Consider the following 20,964-nt stretch of genomic DNA (forward strand, 5'->3'; position numbering starts at 1 on the left):
AGGGGGGAAGGCAGCCCCTGCCTGGCTCTGTGCTGCCAGCGGGGCCACAAACACAACTGGATGCAGTGCGCTCGGTGTGCCGTGCCCAGGGGCGCAGCGTCGGCGAGGGGCAGAGACGCGTTGCCCTCGCTCGTCATGTGGGCTCACTGACTAATACTTAGTGAAGGGAAGGTGCTGCGAATCGATCGAAATGCAACTGCTTTGTGTCTCTGTGCAGGGCTGCACGAACTCATTTACATCTTGATGAGTGTCTCCACTGTTAACTTCTTCTCCCTATCTGTTTGCTGTTTTGTTGGGCCTTGCTTTGTTTGTTTCTGTCAAGTTTTTCTGAACTTGTGGCTTTGCGTGTTTTCACAGACTGCATTCTGTGGTGGGACTTAATGCTACTTCCTGAACACTTGTCAAACTATCAAGTTTTCTGTTTGTCTCGCCTATCCCACTGATTACTTTCTTGTGACCCCCATAGTTTCATCTTGAAAAAAAAATCTCAGTCTGTGCCTGTTCTTTGTTCCAATCTGTTACAACCCACCCCAGAAGGCAAGGGTAACCCAGACTCTTGTTAATAGATCCTTTGGGGTAGATTAGAATGAAAGGACAGTGAATGATCGCTGTTTGTAAGTGTATATATGTATATAGAGAGAGTTTATTTTAGAACTACTTGGTTGCTATGGAAAGCAGGTACGTAGCTCTTTTGGCTATTATTATCTGTACTAACATAGCAATATCAAAGAATAAAAACATCACTTAAGACAATGTGTAAGGGAAAAGAAAGAAAGAATAAGAGTAGAAACATACCACCACCCGTTAATCTTGCAACAAGACTTGATTGTTGCCATTTCAATGTCCACTGTTTGAAGTGATGGTCACAGTCTTGATCTGTGGGCTGTGAGGGAAGCCCTTATGCTCAGGACAGGTGGGAACCCTAGGTACCTCCCCTGGGGGTGGGGAGCTTTCAGTCCTCTGGTGAAAGGCCTCAGAAGTGAGTCTGGGGTGCTTTGGGGGTCTTTGATGGTTTATGATACCTTCTAAGACATGACAGCTGCCTCTCACATCAACGTAGTTGAGCCAGTTATGCCCCATCAGGAGGGATGAATACCCTCAGGCCTCTGTGTTAGCCTGACCTTCCCAGGGTGAAGGGGACTGTGTGTGTGTGTAAGGGAGCACAATTGGCATGATGAAAAGCACTATTCCACTTCGCAGGATCTGCTGCTTACCTGGCTCAAAGCTTGGCTTGTAGCCTCTGGTGGTAGGTGTTCACCCTCTCTGTCTTGCGTGAATCGCCACTACACACCCAAAAACTCGCCTCCTGCAAACCTGGCCTCAGCAAAGCTCCCTGCTGCCTCCACAAATGGGCAATTGTTTTGAGTCATCAACCGTTCAGTCTCTCATACAATCATATGTTCACTTTGTACCATCACATGCTTTAGGAGTTTTAGATGTGGACTCTACAGTCATAACTTTGGTTTTCATAGAAATTTATCTTTCCATGTTTCGAAATCTGGTCTTGAAGAGAGAAGTATAATGTGAAAGTTCAGAAATGCAAGAATTTAATAATTAATTTGAAAAGAGGCATAAGTGTAGCCATTACCTAATTCTAAATATACTGGCAAAATCATAAATTACTTGTTATTTATTGCTTACTTTTTTTTTCTTTAGGCTTACAACCTTTTGATTCTGTGCAAGTTTCTAAATAGGTGTACATCTAGGATGGGTTTGCTGACTGAAATCTGTGGAGTTCTGTCATTTCATAGTGTTTGCTATTGTAATCATAGCATAGGATTTCTTACCAGAGATTGGCAAGACTGTTCCTTTTGCAACAATTGAATAAATAAATAAAAAACCAAACAAAACTCCTATCAAGTTAAACAAAATAAATTGTGCTAGTAACTTTATTTTAGTAGCCACAGAAAGCTTTTAATAGTGTATAGAATTTAACCATAAGGAAAGAATAATCTCTTCTTTTAACCACTGGTCCCAAGTGTAGTCCATACCTGTAATGAGAACATGCCATTAAAATGTTGAGTTCTCCTGTCTTGTTTCCACTAAGATGTGTTAAGGAGACAGTGCTTCTAGCAAAACACTTCTAGAAAAACTTCAAAAAACACTTCAAAAACTTCAAAACACTTCAAAAAAGAAGTTCATGCTTCAGAGTGGAGACTAGAGGTGGCTCTTGCACCACTGGGGCAGTTAGGACAGCGAATGCAGGGTACTACTTGGAATCTGCCCGAAGAATGTGTGAGAAAATCTCAGAACTGTGATTGATTGCAGCATCTCATCCCTTGCTTCCCTGTCCTTAACTTTTTTGTATGTATAACACTTGAAGGTACAGGATTGTTTCACGGGTCAGGTGGAATCAACATGCAACAGATGTTATTTGTGCATGTTATTGCAACACTGAGTGTTTTCATAATGGAATTATGATCAGAATATGAGACTTTGTATTGGAAAAGATGGAATTGGTTGAAGGGACTACCTTTAGCCATGTTCATGTTGAAAGTGTATAAATCTAGCTTAGTGCTGAAGGACTTCATACATATTACTCTTGTAAAGTGTATGAGTTTAGCTTATGTCGTGTTTACTTGATAGAAGAACAGGCTGAGGTGCATATGTGAATGATTGTATTTGTATCTTCTTTGGTGAGTCTTCATCATTCTAGTATAGCAGCTTCCCAGTCTTGGGCAAATTAATTTGAAATTAATTTGAAAAAAGTTCTTGAGCTTGGTAGTTAGACTGTGTGTGTGTGAGGCCTGGTCTACTTAGTGGCAGTTTAATGAGAAGAGTAGTTTTCTAGAGTAATTGCAAGAGAAACCTTGATTAGTTATAAAACTGGGAATAAGTTGTGATATAACATACTTTCTCAGTGGAAAACTTGATTAAAATGATTTTTGAAAAAGAAACCAACTCAATAAAAACCCCCCTGCCACATTCAGCAAATACTGTCTTCAATTAAGATGGTTTATTTGCATAGGGAGAGTGTTGATAAACTTTAAACTGTCAGTTTCTTTTTTGTCAGCCTATATGGTTTTGTACAGTGACATCACTGTTGTAACAGGCTTTCTCACGGCACAGTAGCAATACTGAACAAAGCACGAGTTTCAAAAATTTCTCTCTTCTTCCTTGACTGTGCAGCATAGTGCTACTTCTTTGCTTTCAACTTTTTCCTTAAGTTGTCTTTTATGTTAAAAAAGACATGGTTGAAGAATTTCCCCAAGGCAGTGAGACTACAGTATTAGATTGTGGAATAAATGGACAGAAATCAAAAACTGCCCTCTGAATCTTCTGCAGAGACAACTGCAATCCATGTGAACAACTTCATTTGTAGGTCTTCTTCACCTGGAAGATCAATGTGCAGTGTGACTTAGCGTGGATATTGCATTTTGTTTGGTAACAGTGCAATGCACAACTCTGATTTTGCTTTCACTGACAGAAATATGTAGGTAGTTGCAGCTCCGGTGTGTGATGTGATGTAGATGTGTAGAGGTAGTTGAGGCTTGAATATGTAATAAGAATCATTGATTCAAAGTGACTTTTTCCATAAAAATAAATGCATTGTGGGTCTTTGGGTTTATTTCTGTAACTCACTTAAATACTTTGTGACAGGGAAATCTTTGAACTCTTTCCCTGTCTCTTGTTGTCTGACTCTGAAGTCTCAAAGTGTAGTTTATCACAGCAGTATTTGCCGAGTAGTTGTAAGAGATTCTGATCCAAGGGGCCATAGCTGTTGATCCTTAAGAATGACCTGCTATTAGCTTTAAGGCTTCTCTTCCTGTTGCCAACTTATACGAAGGTTTTCCTATTTTTTTAATGCTTTATAGTTCTTTTGTTTGGAAGCCATATTATTATTTGTGAGTGGTACGTTGCACGCAAGTGCTAGCGTTCTAGAAAGCTTCAAAGATTGTCCTGTGCTACAACAAGGTGTTTAGTTCTTTAATTTGACTCTCCACAAACTGTTTAGGGGTATCTTTTCTGTGGATTCTGTATCAGTTGCATTCCAGAAGGATGTATATTACATTTGTCCAATTGCTGAAATGGGAAAAAAAGCGACTTTTATCTGTAAATGTTTAATTTAGAATAATGTAGCTGCTTCTTAATGCAGAAATGATCCCTAATAAACAGACCCATTACAATGCACTCAGTGAACGTGTAGAATAATCCCAGCCTTAAAAATAAGGTACAATAATCTACAGTTTCAAAACTTGTGAAGAAATAGTTTGAAAAAATTGAAAGATGAATAGAATCCTGGCAACTTCCTTTCTAGTTGTCTTTCTAAATGTTTGTGTAGTGTTGTAGAGTTTGCATTATGAGTGTCTTCATAGACCTGATCTTTTGGTTGGTATATAAAGAAACACTACAAGTTGCTTACAATGTTTTAATGTTGGAATAGTGGTGGCACGTGGTACTCCACGGGGATGTTGATGCCACTTTTGAGTGCTACTTGTAACAGATTTTTCAGTGGGTTAACTTTATTGTGTCTCAGCAGACAATGAACGTTCGCTAAACTCTTGACTCAAGGGTGTGATACCATCCTAATAGTTAGTGGGTAATGAGCAGTTTGCTTTCAGGTAGGTTTCTCTGCAGAAGGACACACAGATAATATGTAAAATCTTTAGCACTTTTTTTACAGTTGTGACTTTAAATGTTTTTGTGGGTTTTTTTGTTTTGTTTTTTTTTTAATCCTTGAAAAGTATAAACACTTAGCAGTGGTAGTCTCAAATTTGCTGTTGAGGGTTTGGCTGATTTACTTTAAACAAAAGGTCGATTAGACATGGATAAATCAGTGGAAAAACTTGCACTGATTTAATGGACCAGATTTTTCAGCCTGCTGTTGAATGGGTGTCAGCAGGGGAGGGGTGTTGGCTTTTCAATGTGTTTACTTATGCTGCTGTTAATTAGTAGTACAAATTGCACTTAAGACTCCTTGTTTTCTTATTTTTCAGGGCATACAGGACATATTGCTGATATGAATATATTTTTAGATGATCCAGAATTTGCAGAGATTATTCTGAGAACAGAACAAGCTATAGAATGTGGAGTTTTTCCAGAAAGAATCTCTCAAGGATCCAGTGGGAGTTACTTTGCCAAGGATCCAAAAGGGGTGAGCATGTTACTGCAGTCAGGGACACTATCAGCAGTGAACTGAAAATGGACATTTAAAAATTCTGTTTAAATGGAAATTCATTTAAATAAGTTGTTTAATAATTTATTGTATGCCAACACTGATGTTGGAAAAATCAATGCAATTAATAATTAGATTTCTATGTCTTGCAGCACAAGGTAAGGCAAAATAACTATTATTTCTCTGCTGCAGTTTTGTCATGTTTGAATGATCTGCATCAAATAAATATGGAGAAAATAAAAGGGCCTCTAACATCTGAAAACAATTCAGGAATTCCTTTGTGCGAAATCTTGTTTTCTGTACGTTTTAGTTGATTTTTGACGCAAGTGAGCTTCTGATTTCAGTACTGTTTAGGCCTCCTACATTTTTATCTCTTCTCTTTTTAGATAGTCTTTTATTTAGGTCATGTCTCCTTTCTCCTATATGATTGGTAGATGGGTGAGAAGTGATATCAAATCTACCTTTTTGCTTGAACTTGTCTGCTGAATCTTAACTGGAAAATTTGGTTTCCCCTCCCATAGTGGTAGATGGTACCTTGAATAGTGGTCATCAAAGGGGTGTCCTAAGGTTACTTTGAGACAGAGAAGTAACAGTTACCTGAGTATCTGACTTGAAAAGTAACATTTGGTCAACAATATTTAGTAACAGAAAATGATGTTTCAGACATATTTTCACATTGTTTTCTTTAAATTAGAAATACTTTGCTACCCATCTGTTTCATAAAATAAGAGTTCCAACCCCTCAACTTTTGTTAATTTGTCATATCTGATTTTATTTTAAGCTCAATCAGGAGTTTTCTGGTCTTAGATAGATGTAGGTGTTCATTAATCCTGAAGATCCCAGTTGCTCAGTTGTGTTGGATGTGGAAGTTGTAACATTTTGAGTGCCTAGGTTTTCAGAGTATATTCAAGATTGTTGTTATTCTGTGCATCCCCATAACAGTCACTTCCCTTTCATTTAGGGAGTAGTTTGGGTTCTGTTTAGCTTTTAGTCATATTATTGATCATTATAGAATATATTCCTGTTTTGTCAGTTAATTTTCACAGTTGTTTAGTTTGTTTTAATGCCAATTTTATGGTCATAGTTTTTACACTTTTTTGAATGAGTGATTTTTTAGAACAGTTACCTGACTTAATATAAATAAATATGTAAATTTATGATTTTATTAATGAATTTATTGTTATGGGAGGTGGCAGAGTTACCCTTCAAAATCTTCTGAAAACTGCACATTGCAGCTCCATTATTCCATTGTAACCTGTGTTCCAGGAACATTTGTTAGTAATGATCCCCTTTATTCTGCTGGAGAAGAGCCAAAGTAGGTTGGGAAGGAGGGTCTCTCTCTTTTTGAAACTGGAGGGAAAAAGAATTCTTTCTCTGATGACTTTGTGGGATTCTTGCTATCACATACAATGCTGTAAATATGAAAACCTTTTCAAATTTTCATCTGGCTTTTTAAACGTTACGTTACTTCCCGATTTCAGTAGCTTAGATCTTTGTAGATTTCCAGGTTGTGTACTTATATACACATATTCAAACTTTATTCTATTTGTAAAGAGGTATTTTAAATTAGGTTTATATCTTATTTAATGTGCAATAGGAAAAAATCTGAGTAATAACCAAATACTGGTTTAAATTAATACTTTTTCAAAAATTCAATGCTTGATGTGTCTGAAGAGTATTCTACAGTGTCATGCTAAAATACTTTACAACTGATTAAGTGGGCTTTTTTTTGAGTTTTTCTTAATGCTGTGCAGTTGACTTTTTTTTATTCTTAGAGAGTTAGTAGAGAAATTACTAGGGGAAAAAAAGAATCTTACTTGTTCTGTATTTCCATATCTGCAAATCTGTTTTCTCTGAAACTTCTCCAGACTTGATTTTGTTGGATTTTGGTGATTAGCAGATGCCTGAGACATTCACTGTGCCCTGGCGCTAGTGAGAGACTACTTATATGTCATTTTTGTGTAAGCATAACTGTAGTATTTTGGATGGGGCATATTATTCCTAGCTTCTTATGTGGTGATTTTTTTGTTGGTTTTACTTTTCTTTTGCAGTAAATGTTGGTTTTGTTCCTAGTTAAGTTCTTAGTAGTGACTTGCCCTCCTCCTTTATGTAGGTCATTGATTTGAATGTAAGTATTTAGGAGAAATGATTTAAAAAAAGAGACCACTTATTTTATATGGGTCAGGAAGGATTTATCACAAAATATGGAAGTATTTGTCAACATGGGACTGTGAGAATAATGATACGGAGTTCTTAGCAGACTTTCAATTTTGCTTTTGTTCTTTGCAATAAATTAAGAACTTATCTGTGTTTGCTATCCATATTAAAGATCTCATAAAACTTAATTTTGTCAATAGTGCTATTCTAATTTGTAGAATGGATTTCAGATCCTGTTGGACTGAGTATTGCATCATTCCACTTCAGACCAGTTTCGTGAGTTGCCTTCTATTCTTCTTGAGTAATCTCTTCCTTATGCTGGGAAGGAGCTCATTAAAGAAGTGCTAAGCCTTCTTACTGGTCAGCTTCTGAAGTGTTTACTCACACTAATGCCAAGTTACAGGTAAAATAAGCTGTTTCCATTAGGTCATCTGAGTTGCTGATTTGAGCCTATCAGAAAGATAAAAATCAATTTACCTAATTAAAGCTAGCTTTTTTGCATTTATTTACAAAAATTATATAATTGTATGCTGATATGAAGGAGTTCTGTACTTAAGCAGCACTACTGCTGAAGTATTGAATATTTCTGTATTTGTGTAACCAATAAATACAAGGCATTGTGTCTGTTACAAATTGTTCTGCAATAGTTTCCTGGCAGTTTAACTACTGGCTAATTGGTAGTGCTAATGGAGTCAGTCTGTAAATTAATTTTGACTGGCAAAATTAAGACTGGCCTTGCTAGCTTGTCCTACATATTGAGCTTTCTGATTCTACTCTGGTCCTCAACAGTGGTGGCTCCGCAAAATTTGGCAGGGTGTTCTAACTTCAGTGAAACCTTGAAACCATATCTAGATTTGACAGTATAGCACAGTACAGTCCAGGCAAGTGATGGAATGAGCTAAACTCCTTTTTCAAATGGGCACTTTGTAGGAAGTATTTTCTAGAGAGTGATTCAGAAAAGAGATAATTAGAGGTTTGGAATGTACTACTATATAGACCACAACATTTCTGGGAAATGCAAAGCTGGTAGCTTTGTTTTAAGCAGGTAGATACATGTGATTCAATAGAAAAAAATTAAATAACTTTAACATTTCTAAACCTCACATTGTAATTTTGATTAAAATAGTGTACCAAATGTTGTGATTTAAAAATAAAAAATAATAATAAATAGTTATGTATTCAAAAACATGATGTCCTTTCACATTACATAGAATATTGATTATAAGTGTAACCATTTTTGTAGGTCTAAATTGAATTGTGTCTGCAGTTGCATACAACTTGTTCTTGGTTTTGAATGGTTTTATCTACAGTCATAGATAACAGCATACCAAGACCAAGAGAATTCTTGTCAATTTATTTCCTTTCTCTGTTGATAGGAAACTTATTTTACAATTTGAATGCAAATAATGGTATTTTTGGGAATGAATCAAAATAGATGGATGAGACAGATGATGCTGCTAATGCCTGGTATCTCGTGTATCTGTTTCCAAACTGAATGAATTAAGTCCTCTGTAGTTACTTTGTCCTGGACAATCTTGGGCAAAGCAAGATTGTCTAGGACAAAATGGGTGAAAATTCTCTAGAAGCTAAGGCAACTGGTTGGATCCTCTCCCTAATCCAGCCAAATCAGCAGTTACTGCAACAGTCTTTGACTGCCAGCAAACTTGTTCCTGACCTGAGTGTCAATCAGCTCTGAGAACTGGTGCAACAACAGGCCGTGTTTAGCTTATTGAGAGGTCCACTCTTTTGATGAGGATTCAGTAAAGTACTAATATGTGAAAATGCTTCCTAAACAGTTGTTCTTAAATATTTATTAGAAAGAATTTGATTTGCCTGCCACTGTGCTGTGAGGAGGGATGAAGATAAGCATTTCTACAGCATTCCACGTGAGCTATAGAAAAGTCATTACACGGACTTAATGCAGCAGGCCAGAGTTCATCACAGGCAATTGAAAGGTTATATATTTTAGTCTGGTAATAATCTTTTGCTTTGAGGTCAACAAATACAGAATCATATGTAGAAGGCACCTTGAGAAATCATCTATTAAGTGCCTGTGCTGTGGAGCAGGATTGTTTTAACGTGAGTCCTGATAAATGTCTAACTAACCTCCTGTTAGTTGCATCCTGCTTTGGAGACTCCAGAACCTGGCAGTCTGTTCCAGTCTTGAGCTGCTCTTAAAGGGTTTCTTCTTTGTGACTTATCTGCTGGGATTTAAACCTATCATTTTTTGGCTTGTCAACAGTAAATGTGTTTTTTTCCCTATAGCAACCTGTCAAGTAGTTCATAAGGCCTCATTTTCTCTTAGCCTAAACAACCTTTGTTCATACCACCTTTCATTATTCACATATTTTGTGCTTATTCTCATTTTTTTCAACTTTCTCCAGTGTGTTAACAGATTTCTTGAAGCATAGTGTCCAAAATTGGACACAGCACTCTGATTAATTTTAGTATTTACTACATGTAGTATTTACTGCAGATAAATGGTGGCTGATGGTGTGAACCATTGTCGACTTTAAATTGAGGAATCTACAGAAGTGGCAAATGACACCACTCTTGGGAATTGCAGAGTGTAGAAGCTTTTGATCCATTCAAACTCAGAGCAATAGGAAAATAGATTTAAAAGAGAAAATGTAACAGTCAACTATTAATGTTCTTTATGTTTGTCACTTTCCTGGAGCCACTGTTTCTCCATCTGAAATAACCTGTCAGTGAGTTAATTGGTGGGCTGAAAATTGCTCTTAAAGCTACTTTTGTAACCTCCTTTTTAAAAAACTTAGAATACAAAAAAAATTATATTTTAAAATGCAGTCCTCTTAAATTTTGAAAAATATATTTTGGAAAAGAAAATAGTAGTTGGTTTGGATTTTTTCTTGTGAAGAGCTTATTTTGAATTTGTACTAATCCTAGACAGGCATTTGATGATAAATGTATTTAGCATTTCATTTTGTTTGTTTTATTATCTCATCATCTAAAAAGAGCAACTGTAAAATGCTGTGTATAGGATTTAACCAGTGTTTTCAAATAACTAATTTTTAAACTAATTTTGCAACTCAAAGTGCTCATATTTTAATTTTGTATTATTTATCTTAGAAAATTATTGGAGTGTTCAAACCAAAATCTGAAGAGCCTTATGGACATCTAAATCCAAAATGGACCAAATATTTTCACAAAATTTGTTGTCCTTGCTGCTTTGGCAGAGGCTGCCTCGTTCCAAATCAGGGATACCTCTCTGAAGCTGGTGCCTATCTTGTAGATGAGAAGCTGGGGCTGGGAGTTGTACCTAAAACTAAGGTAAAAGTTAAAACACATAAATTACTGAATAAAAAACCCCTGCAGTCTCTGAACTGCAGCTGTGTAGATATCCTTGTGTATTGTCATCTGTAAACTATTGCAAGTCCAAAGGCACAGTGGTTTGGTGTAGAAATAGTGACTGTGACTTTTGTTTTAAAGGATAAGTTTAATTGAATCCAAATTGAATCTTCTTTGGAACCACTTCAGTTTCTAGTATTTTCTGACATGTTTTGTGCCTCATGTTTTGGTGAGATGCAAATTTGCAAAAATCAGCATATAAAATTCCCATTTTTGTTTGAGATCTGTAAAATAGAAAATATTCACCTCTATAAAATTTCTGTTGGAAATGCCTGATGCTTCCTTTTTGACTTTTCTTTTTTTGACAACTGAGCCTAAAATGTAAATTTATAATTTAAATAATAAAGAATTCTGAGCTGTGTTTAACTTTCATATTTTAAGGTCGTCTGGCTTGTCAGTGAGACCTTTAATTACAGTGCAATAGATCGTGCAAAGTCAAGAGGAAAAAAGTATGCTTTAGAGAAAGTGCCAAAAGTTGCTAAAAAATTTAATCGAATTGGACTACCTCCTAAGGTAAGATGAAAAATAGGTCATTTGTGCACTTCCTGATTCTTAGACAAAACTTTGAGTTTAAAAAAAAAAAGAGTATTTATAAGTAACTTAAACAGTAGAAGAAAACATTTGTTATTTATTGAAAACTACCTCTAAATGTCTGAAATTTTGATAAATATGACTGTTTCTGTGCAAAATCTATCCACTTTTATATCATTCCTTCACTTGAACTACTCTAATAATCTTGGCACTTTTTGTTTCAGCTTACAGTCAAGCTTTCTGCTGAAACTTGTTGTACATTTCACTTCTTTTTTTGTATTTATTGATTGTTTAGTACATTTCCTTTTAATATCATGTTTTTATATTGTCAGTGTTTTTTCCCTGAAATTTATCTAGTTCCTAATTTTTTCCTAATTTTTTTTTTGGCCTTCTATTGTTTGTTTTATTCTTTTGGGAATTTTTGTGTTCTTCCTACCTTCCTTTTGTCTTGAGTGCAGACTATGCCGACTTAAAACCTGGCATCTTTCTGGCCTAATGAGCCTTACTGGATCCCCAAAATATCACTACACTGTTCTAATCCTAAGCTTTTAAAGCACAGGTTCCATACAGCTTGTGTAATCCACTTGTATCAGTTCCCAGCAATTTAGATCCACGTGACACAGGTTGTGCAAGCTTCGCATGAGCGTGGTTGTTCCATGTGCTCTGTATTTATCCATGTGTCTGCATGTGTTTATCTATCTGCATTTTACTTCCCAAATATAAGTTCTTTTTTGAATTTTAATCTTGAGCACCTCTCCTGTTTCACATACATATGGAGCCTATGCCATCTCAGCTTTTCTTCCTTGGACTCTTTTGGGAAGAGTATTTCAGCCAATTTTATTTTGTGCAAAAAGGATCTGTCTTGAAAAAAGTGGTTAGTGCTGCTGTTCTCATCAGTGATGGTTAAAAGCTGATCAGAGAGGAAGATTTTTCTCTTGTCATTTTTACAGTTTTCTCTGAACTATTGAATCAAGTGCTTCCAGTGAAAAAAGAGAATAGATGTTATTTCTTGTAATACTGACTGTTTATTTGTGTTGAGCCATCTGGCTACATTTCGTTCCTGGTAAACTCAGTGAGTGTTTAAACAAAGCTTTAAAAAAACCTAAAAAACCAAAACCATCAAAAATCCTAGAAAAACACTCTCATGATTTGAGTCTTACCTTTTTTTTTGAGTTTAGGAATGAGAGAGAAACCACTTAGTAATCTTTTTTTTTTTTAATGTCATACTTGCTGTGTTCTGAACTTTTAACAGAAAAACTCATTATGTACTTTCAAAGTTGAGATTACTTATGTGACCTACCCAAGTGTATTTTCCAAATGCTGTTTCTTAATATTTCAGGTTGGCTCCTTCCAGTTGTTTGTTGAAGGATATAAGGAAGCTGACTACTGGCTCAGGAAGTTTGAAACTGATCCTTTACCTGAGAACACAAGGAAAGAATTTCAGTCACAGTTTGAAAGATTGGTTATCTTGGATTATGTCATCAGAAACACAGGTATTTGTTAGTGTCTCTTGGTATCTATCTACTTTTGTAAGGCAGAAATGGTAAGCAATGCTGGCTGAAAGCTGGTGTTTAAGACTTTTAGTACATTTCAGATGCTTTTCTCAAAACTGAAGGCCAGAAAGTCGCATTTTAAATTTAAAATAATTTACTTTGGATTGCAATATGAAAAAATCCAAACAACCCTTTTAAAATGTTACTTGATATTTTTAAGCAAATACTTTCATTATGCTTTAATTCTGTGTTTAGGGAAACTAAAGAAATACTACATACCAAAGAACATTTGGTACATTTGTGGTCATTCACTGAATCAGTTGCCTATACATTTCAGTAAAGCTAAAACACATGTATTGTGATGGAAAGAAATTTTTTGAACAGTTTTGCCTGACTTACATGGGTGAAGTGTCAATTTACAATATTAGTCATTGTGTATCACTTGAGATGATGCTTTCTTTATATGTGTTATGTTGTGACATGCACTTTTCTGTTTAAAGACAGAGGTAATGATAACTGGTTAGTCAGGTACGAAAAAGAAGATGATGAACTTGATCTTTCAGATAAGGTAAGAAAATCGTACTACTGAAATTTATGTTCTTTAAATTTTTTAGTTTTGTACCTTGGTCTTGCTGGGGATTAAGGGCATGCCTTTAATCCTGGTGCATGGTTTCAAGATATATGATAACTGCAAATTATTCTAGGCAAAATGAAGGGAAAAATTATTTTCTTTAGACTAATCTATATAGAACAGTGCTAGAAGTTATTTATATTGTTCTGTATTTTGGCTTTACTAGATTGGGTTATAATAATAGTAAAAGTGCCCACTGTTGCTCAGGCACATTTTTTCAGCTCTTTATGTGCTCAGCTTATCTTGTATTTGGGGAAGGGCTCCTCTTTAATAGGGTTAGAGTAAGAGTTATATGTACTTGAGTTTATTTGGATACTGCTTTGTATTGTTTAAGTTGAATTTAACCAGTGAAGGGAAAAAGTATATTATTTAATATTTTAAAGTGTTTCACTGTTTTTGTAAGCACATAAATATCATTTACTTTTTAAATATTCCTTCAACAGGATAGCCAATGGAGTATAACTAAAGAATCTATTAAAATTGCTGCAATTGACAATGGTTTAGCATTTCCTTTTAAGCATCCTGATGAGTGGAGGGCATGTAAGTATTGCATTCTTCTATCATCTTCCTTTCAGGACAGTAGCTTCCAAAGAAGTATTTTTTATTTGGGTTGTTTTAGTAAGAAACTAAGAAATCATCACTGTAGTTATACATTGAATTTTTAAATAACATGCTCTTCTTCAGAAAGTTAGGAACAAGTGCCATTTTTGCAATGGCATATGTGATTTAGTCCATTTTCATATTTTTTACTTTTAAACGTTGTTAATACGTGGACACTTATAAGCGTAGTACTGTATGTAAACTGACTGATGGTGGAATTGGAAGAATTTAGCAACATGTTTTTCACATGTATTTTCTTGAAAAACATGGTGGAAAATTACTTGGGTGAAAGGATATGCAAGCTGTCTGTCTAATGGCCAAATTTTTGTTTCGAAAAGTACTATTATAGGTGGACAAGTAGACAGGTTATTTTTTTCTTGTTCTCATCTTTAGCTTACTTCCTAGATGTTAATATTTAGTTATCAATTTTTACTCTGCTTGAAAATACTATTGCTGTTTAAGTGAGATTGCTTTTGACTACATCTGTGATTACTTACAGTTTAGAGGGAGGTGCCCAACAGGGTTTCCAATTATTTCTGAGGGCTATTAGCCAAGCAGGTAATTATGGCAGTTAAGTGTGGGCTAGTTAGACTCTCAAAAGGCTAGTTTATTACTCCAACCAGAGCTTTGTATAATCTCTTTATATGTTGATACTAAATAGTTACTGTCCTACATATCTCTTGGCTACAGTCACTTCTGTAGCTGTTCTAGAGACACAGCAATTATGGCTTATTTTATACCATCTATTACTTCAGGATCAAAAGTATTAAACTTGCATGATCCTTTAGTATTCTTGTGCAGTTTGACAGGCATGTGATAATTTTATAAAGGAAACTTGTAGCATGGCATTTACAAATTGCAGCCTCTTAATACATAGAGCAAATTTTCTTGACTAGTGCTGGTTGGTCATCAAGGATAACCTTCTAAAAGCCAGAGAGCAGGCTATGCAAAAGGCAGGAAGTTGGTCCAGCATGGATGAACAGGCAACTCCTGCCTGAATTGGGGGTGCAAATATTAAGTATATTAATTAAAAAAAAAAAAAAAAAAAGAAAAAAAAATGTAGAAACTCCTCTGAAAAAATAGAGACTTTGCCCAAAAGTGCAAGAATAGAGTTTGCAATGTCAAAGCTCAGCTGAAGTAAAGCTAGCAGAAGACATAAAGAACAACAAGAAAGCATTAAGTAAATCAGAAGTGAGGATGGGACTGAAGAAAAGTGCAGCAAAGACCTGAAGGCAAAAGGTGAAGAAAGAAGTTACTCAGTGCTGACTTTGCCTCAGTTTTCACTTGTAAGATTTGCTCTCAGGCTCTTGGGTCTCAAAACTCATAAGCAGAGCCTTGGGAAATGAATCATTACCCAAAGCAGAAGAAAGGGAGCACTTAAAAAAAATGGTCATATGGAAGTTCATTACTCTTGCAATATGTTTTGAAAAAAACATCTAGTAGCAATTGAGTGAAAAGTTAAGAACCTTCTCTCAGCATGCTAAGAAAGCATTTTAAAAAACTAAAAATTATATTAAAAATAGTAGCTACTTTTTTGTTAATTCATAAATGAGTCAAACGTGAAAGATTTCTATTTTATTACAGCTATTATTTTACTCCAAAGGGAACTGCATTGCTAAACTAGAAGAGGTGTCTTCTCATGCTTGCAGTGTTTCATTTGTATACTTTTTTTACTTATTGCTTACTATGTTTTTACTGTTTGGAAAAAAGGATTAGCAGCTGTAAAGCTGCTCTTGCAACTGTAGCCAAAAGGGGTGTATGGGGAAACCATGTTGGGAAAAAGTGGTGTGTTACTGAGAGCATGCAGCAGGCAGCTCAAGAATTTAATTTTTGCCTGTTGTTAATCACTAAGTGTACTGTTTTCCTGTATTAGATCCCTTTCACTGGGCTTGGCTTCCTCAAGCAAAAGTTCCTTTCTCTCAGGAGACCAGAGATCTTGTTCTTCCTCGCGTTTCTGATATGAACTTCGTACAGGACCTTTGCGAAGATCTTTATGAACTGTTTAAGGTGAATCAGCTGCTTCTTTGAATTGAATATTACTGAAATAGCTGATACCTGTAATGGAACAGTTAAAGTCATAAAAGATAAAAAAAATATAACTTTTTTGTATCACGATATTGTGCTATTTTAGCTCTAACATTGGCTTGGTTGAAAGGGTTTATGTAATTATAAGGAAACTGTGTCGCCAATGTAGTTAATTCATAGTAATCAACTCATCTGAATACATAATTATGTATTAGATATCTAAGTTTCACATAATCAATTAAAGCCAGTTAATTCTTATAGCACAAATTTGTGTAAAAACTCCATTTAACATACCTATGTGGTGTGTATGCACTTAAGCTGTAGCAACCTGAGGAAATCATGTATTTAACATAACTTAAAATGCATCCAAGCCTTTTGTGTGTATGTATATATATATATATATAAATTTTACGTACATATATTGTGCTAAACTGATGCTGAAATTTTGACCATGTTTAAAGTCAAACTCATTTTAAAGACACTAAAAGTGTGCTACAATATTGACATGTAAAGAAGTGTCCTTATCTGAAATATTCCATAAACAATTGTGTCAGGTGTTCAATTGAAATAATACAAATGAGCATTGAAAGAATTTGAAATTTTAAACTTTTAATGAAAGTGCAGCTTTAATATCAAAACTGGATCCTGAAACACAAATATTTGTGTCTTTGATTCTGGGTTTGTTAGTTGAAGTATTTAATAAATCCAAGGGAGGAAATGTTCTTCTTCCAGAGTACATGTGAGAGAAAGAGCAGTGTTAACATTATGTAATGGTATTAAGCCTGATATCTACCAGATATTGGTATTTACCACTTGCCAAAAGAGATATCCACTGATGTATTTTATTTCTATGATGTGGAACATTTTTCATTTTCACGTATGTAAACTTGCTGCAATAAATAGGCCTTTTTGTGGGTCATACTAGGATTCTATTTGAAGCTTTCAAAAATTATTATAGTGTTGGTAAATATGAGTATGCTTATTATGATACTGATGATTTTACATACTAAATATATAGCTGAAAATAAGTGGGTCATTTCCTATAATAACTGTTTGTTTTCTTAATAAAGACTGACAAAGGATTTGACAAGGCTACTTTTGAAAACCAGATGTCTGTTATGAGGGGACAGGTAAGTCTGCTTTTCTTAGATTTTTATTTGTGTATTTAATTTGTCATCACTTCTCAGCTGCTTTCTTTAGAGGAACAAAAACTGACTTCTCTTGAATGGAAAGACACTTGAAGGTATTTTCACCTTAGAAGACTCAATTTCTTCTTAGAGTTTTTTCCCATTTGCATATAGATGAGACAGCAGAAAGTGTATGCTGATTTTTTTTTAATAGAAGATTTTCTTAAATAATTGGATTTTATTGGTTTTGTGGGGGATAGGGGAGAAATTAACTGTATATTCTTAGAAGGCATTTTAAAAACGAAATATTGGAGAAGTGTCATAAATTTGGATGGAAAACTTGATGTGTAATTTCATTATGCTGTTAAAATAAATGTGACTTTATTCTGGAGGATTGACGATTTTTCAAATACCTCTCACAAGAAAGCAATATTAGGTAATAAAATATCAAATGTTAAAACTATACTTCAAAACAGTCCAGCCATTTTTGGATTAGAAATTTGATGATTGTTAAGTGTTGGGCTTTTTTGGGTTTTTTTTTGTTTGTTTGATTGTTTGTTATTTTAAAACACCAAAACAAGAGAGAAGAGAAAGGTTTCTCCATCTTCCTGCAATTTTACAATTTAAGACAGGTGTGAAATATTAGAGAAAAAGCTTTAGCTAAGAACAAGTTATTTAGTTCATTGTAGGCATAAAATGTCATTTCTGCAAATGTAATAGTCCCGTTTGCACTAAATATATTGATACTGACTTCTCTGTGTTCGTAAATTCAACATGGATAGTTTGAAACCAGACATTCACAATTCCTAGAGTGGCTTAATTAGCTGTTTTCTCTGTAGAATTTCCTATATCGGAAAGTACCTTGCACAAGACTGCAGCTCTGCTTGGTTGTCTAAATTAGTTTTTCGCTCTAAAAGCTACATCTGGACCCTTTTTTTGTACCCTGTCCCTGTGGTGGATTTCAGCAGAGATTTGTTGTGTTTGTTTGGGGTTTTTTTTAATCTCTCTCTAGCTATATAAGAGTGTGTTTCACTGTGGGAAATGTCAGGTTTTCAGGCAGGGAAGAAGTGCAGATAATGAGTAATTCTTGGATGTGATTGGAAATACATCAGCAAACAATGCCTTTTAGCACTGATTTTAGACTTGATTTTGGTGTAAAACGAAAGTATGTTACAAGGGCATTATAGAAGAGCTGGCTACCTAGATCACATGATAGTGGATGCATTCAGTTGGGATGAATTTGCAGGATAGCCAAAACATCTAAATGCATCCTTAAAAATGGGAATTTAAGAATAAGAAAACTAGGAATCTAGTTGATAAACATATCTTGCATGTAAGGGGGTGAGGTCTTTAAGGTACAAAACATACTTAGAAGCCTATTTTTGTGAAGTGCAGGTAAAAAAATTTGGGAAGGGTTTCAAACCCAAAATAAACAATTCTCTCAAGAATGTATAGTCTAAGCAACAGGTAACACATATCTACAAAGGATTACCTCAGAACTTTGAAAAGTGCAGAGTGAGCAGAGGATCAGTAAGTTTGACAAGGTCATTGTGCAGGGGACAAAAAGGCTTGATATTAAGGATAATGCAAGTGTGTCACCAGAGCTAAAATGAAAACTTGCCTCAGTTTTCAGCAGGATAACATTGCATATGGAGTAAGTTATCAGGGCAGTCCATGAGCACTGAAGTTTTGGAAGGAAGATAACAGACACCTGTGAATTGAGGGCTGAATGTAGGTCTTAGCACTGGGTTTGGTATGTGTTAATAATATGGCTTCATATCTTCTGATATGAAAATAATTTTGGCTAAACTGGTGATAGATCCTATGTTAAATCATGGCTTTCTTGTAGGTTGGTTTTTTTTCATTAAAGGTGCAGTGCTTTCAAGAGATGTGCTAAATTTAAAATGCTCTTTGATTTTTGACTCATAACATTTTCTGAAAATTTGGAGAGGATTGCATGAAATATTCAAGAAAAGAATGGAAGGGTAGTTAGTGGCAGGATGTCTTCATGTTACCAAAGAAATAAAATATTTCTACTTGCAATAGAGTATCTTTTAAAATTAATTCATTCATCAGCACAGTCCTCTACAGAATTGATTTGAGTGGCATCTAAATTTGTAAGCCTGTTAGCTGCAGTTTTATTTGTGTACTCTAACCTTACCTGCTTTTACTCTTTTTAGATACTAAACCTTACTCAGGCTTTAAAGGATGAAAAAAGTCCCATTCAGCTTGTTCAGATGCCACGTGTGATTGTAGAGCGAAGTAGCACTGGAAGTCAGGGCCGAATTGTTCACCTGAGTAATGCATTCACACAGACCTTTCATAGCAGGAAGCCTTTCTTTTCCTCCTGGTAGCAACAAAAATACGTGGGAAGAGTAAGTTCTCTTAACTTTAGAAAGCTACTTTTGTGTAAAGGCTCTGCAATAACGTATTTCTGCTGAATACCAAGAGCTCTGACTGCCAACACCTCAGAACTTAAATTCTAAAGACTTAAGAAATGTATTTTGAATGTAATAAAAGTTTACAATTTTTGTGTCAAAATTGTGAATTCTTACGTCAGGGAATGAGAAAAATTTGTCCATACTGTATTTTTATAGGCTAAATTAATGTATTCTGAATAAGGGAAGCTAGTTTGCATATGCTGAGAAACTAATTTTGAATACAATAGGATTTTTTTTGTTTAATATACATGTGAGAATCTGTACACTATTAATTTCTTTTTATATGGCCTTTGGAAAAAAAAGTTCAGAATGTTATCTTTGATCGTGAAAAATGCTTTTCCTTGGAATTTTTTCCTGATATTTTAAACTGGTTATAGATTTTTGTAGGCTAGTTACTTGAAAAGTCATGCACTTAAAATAATAATCTGTCCTTGACAAACAAGTAGGAGAAAGGGAGAAGGGGAAAAATGCTCCAACTACCTTTTTCTTTTTTTTTTTTTTTTTGCACACAGGGACCAAAAATAGTTAAGTAGGTGAATTACAGCAAAATTCAGCCTGAGTGAACACACAGTTTCTACTGTGACAATAGAAACTGAGTGTACATTTCAGAGGTTGAAGTTTCATTGTAGTGTTTAGAACTTGTGTATTTAAGCACATATATGGAAATTTGTGATATTTCTTTATAGATGCATCACAATGAAGGAATTGCACCGTGTTGTTAGGTTTGTTTTGCCATGCACTATAAATGTGTTCATCAGTTGTCACCAAAGTGGTTCTGCATTGTTAGTGACAGAATCACTAATGTGTTCATCACAAAGCCAGTTTGCCTTCTAAGTTTCTAGATAAACACAGTTTTTGGGTTTTTGACTGGAAAAAAGAGAACACTTCTTTTTTAGACTGGAAAAGACTGTAATAGATACAGCAGAGAATTATTATTGTGCTCTTAGCAATGTCATGCTCACCTGCCAATTGCCATTTACATTTATGCTTAAATTACCTGGTTTAAGACTTACTGGTCATGTTTCTAGGTCTGCGGCTTCTGTAATGTGATAAATATTTTTATTTTAGTAATTTCCTGGACATTTAAGACTGGAAATGGGAGAAAGATTGCTGCTTTTATGAAACTTTCAGTATTTCAGACATTGCTGTATTTTGTAATTCTAAGCAATACTGTTGGAACTCAGAAATAATAAAATGCTTGTATTTTATGTAATTTTGAGTGGATGTAAATATTAATGTAGCACGTTAGCGAAGTCACAAAACTGAGATGTTTAAGCCTTAAATGTAAATCCCACCGCAAGGTGGAGCTCGAAAGGAGATGGAAACGCCCACCTTTATAAACTTGCCATGATTGTTTTTATCCAAACGGATTATTAAAAAATTAAAGACAGTGTTGATGCACGGGGTACGCCTGCTGAGAATGATGAATGTCCCGTGGGACCGGCTCGGGGTCGGGGCTCCGCCGTGTCCCTTG

General features: G+C 35.1%; 1 protein-coding gene across 2 annotated transcripts in view; it reads left to right on the top strand.

Moving 5' to 3' along the window:
- The window catches only part of PI4K2B (phosphatidylinositol 4-kinase type 2 beta), a 23,832-nt gene extending 2,941 nt beyond the window's left edge, over positions 1 to 20,891 (top strand). The window contains exons 3-11 of one of the 2 annotated variants that reach the window (XM_029960715.1): positions 4,938 to 5,095; positions 10,364 to 10,564; positions 11,024 to 11,155; positions 12,513 to 12,666; positions 13,167 to 13,234; positions 13,741 to 13,837; positions 15,771 to 15,904; positions 16,993 to 17,052; positions 19,230 to 20,891. In XM_029960715.1, the coding sequence (XP_029816575.1) occupies positions 4,961 to 5,095; positions 10,364 to 10,564; positions 11,024 to 11,155; positions 12,513 to 12,666; positions 13,167 to 13,234; positions 13,741 to 13,837; positions 15,771 to 15,904; positions 16,993 to 17,052; positions 19,230 to 19,403 (1,155 nt within the window). In that variant the 5' untranslated portion in view covers positions 4,938 to 4,960 and the 3' untranslated portion in view covers positions 19,404 to 20,891. The remainder of the gene's footprint in view (positions 1 to 4,937; positions 5,096 to 10,363; positions 10,565 to 11,023; positions 11,156 to 12,512; positions 12,667 to 13,166; positions 13,235 to 13,740; positions 13,838 to 15,770; positions 15,905 to 16,992; positions 17,053 to 19,229) is intronic. The other variant, XM_029960719.1, reaches the window with a different exon arrangement.
- Positions 20,892 to 20,964: the final 73 nt, after the last annotated feature.

Source organism: Manacus vitellinus, unplaced genomic scaffold, assembly GCF_001715985.3.
Source record: "Manacus vitellinus isolate BGI_N305 unplaced genomic scaffold, ASM171598v3 scaffold_0_pilon, whole genome shotgun sequence".
Lineage (NCBI taxonomy): Eukaryota > Metazoa > Chordata > Aves > Passeriformes > Pipridae > Manacus > Manacus vitellinus.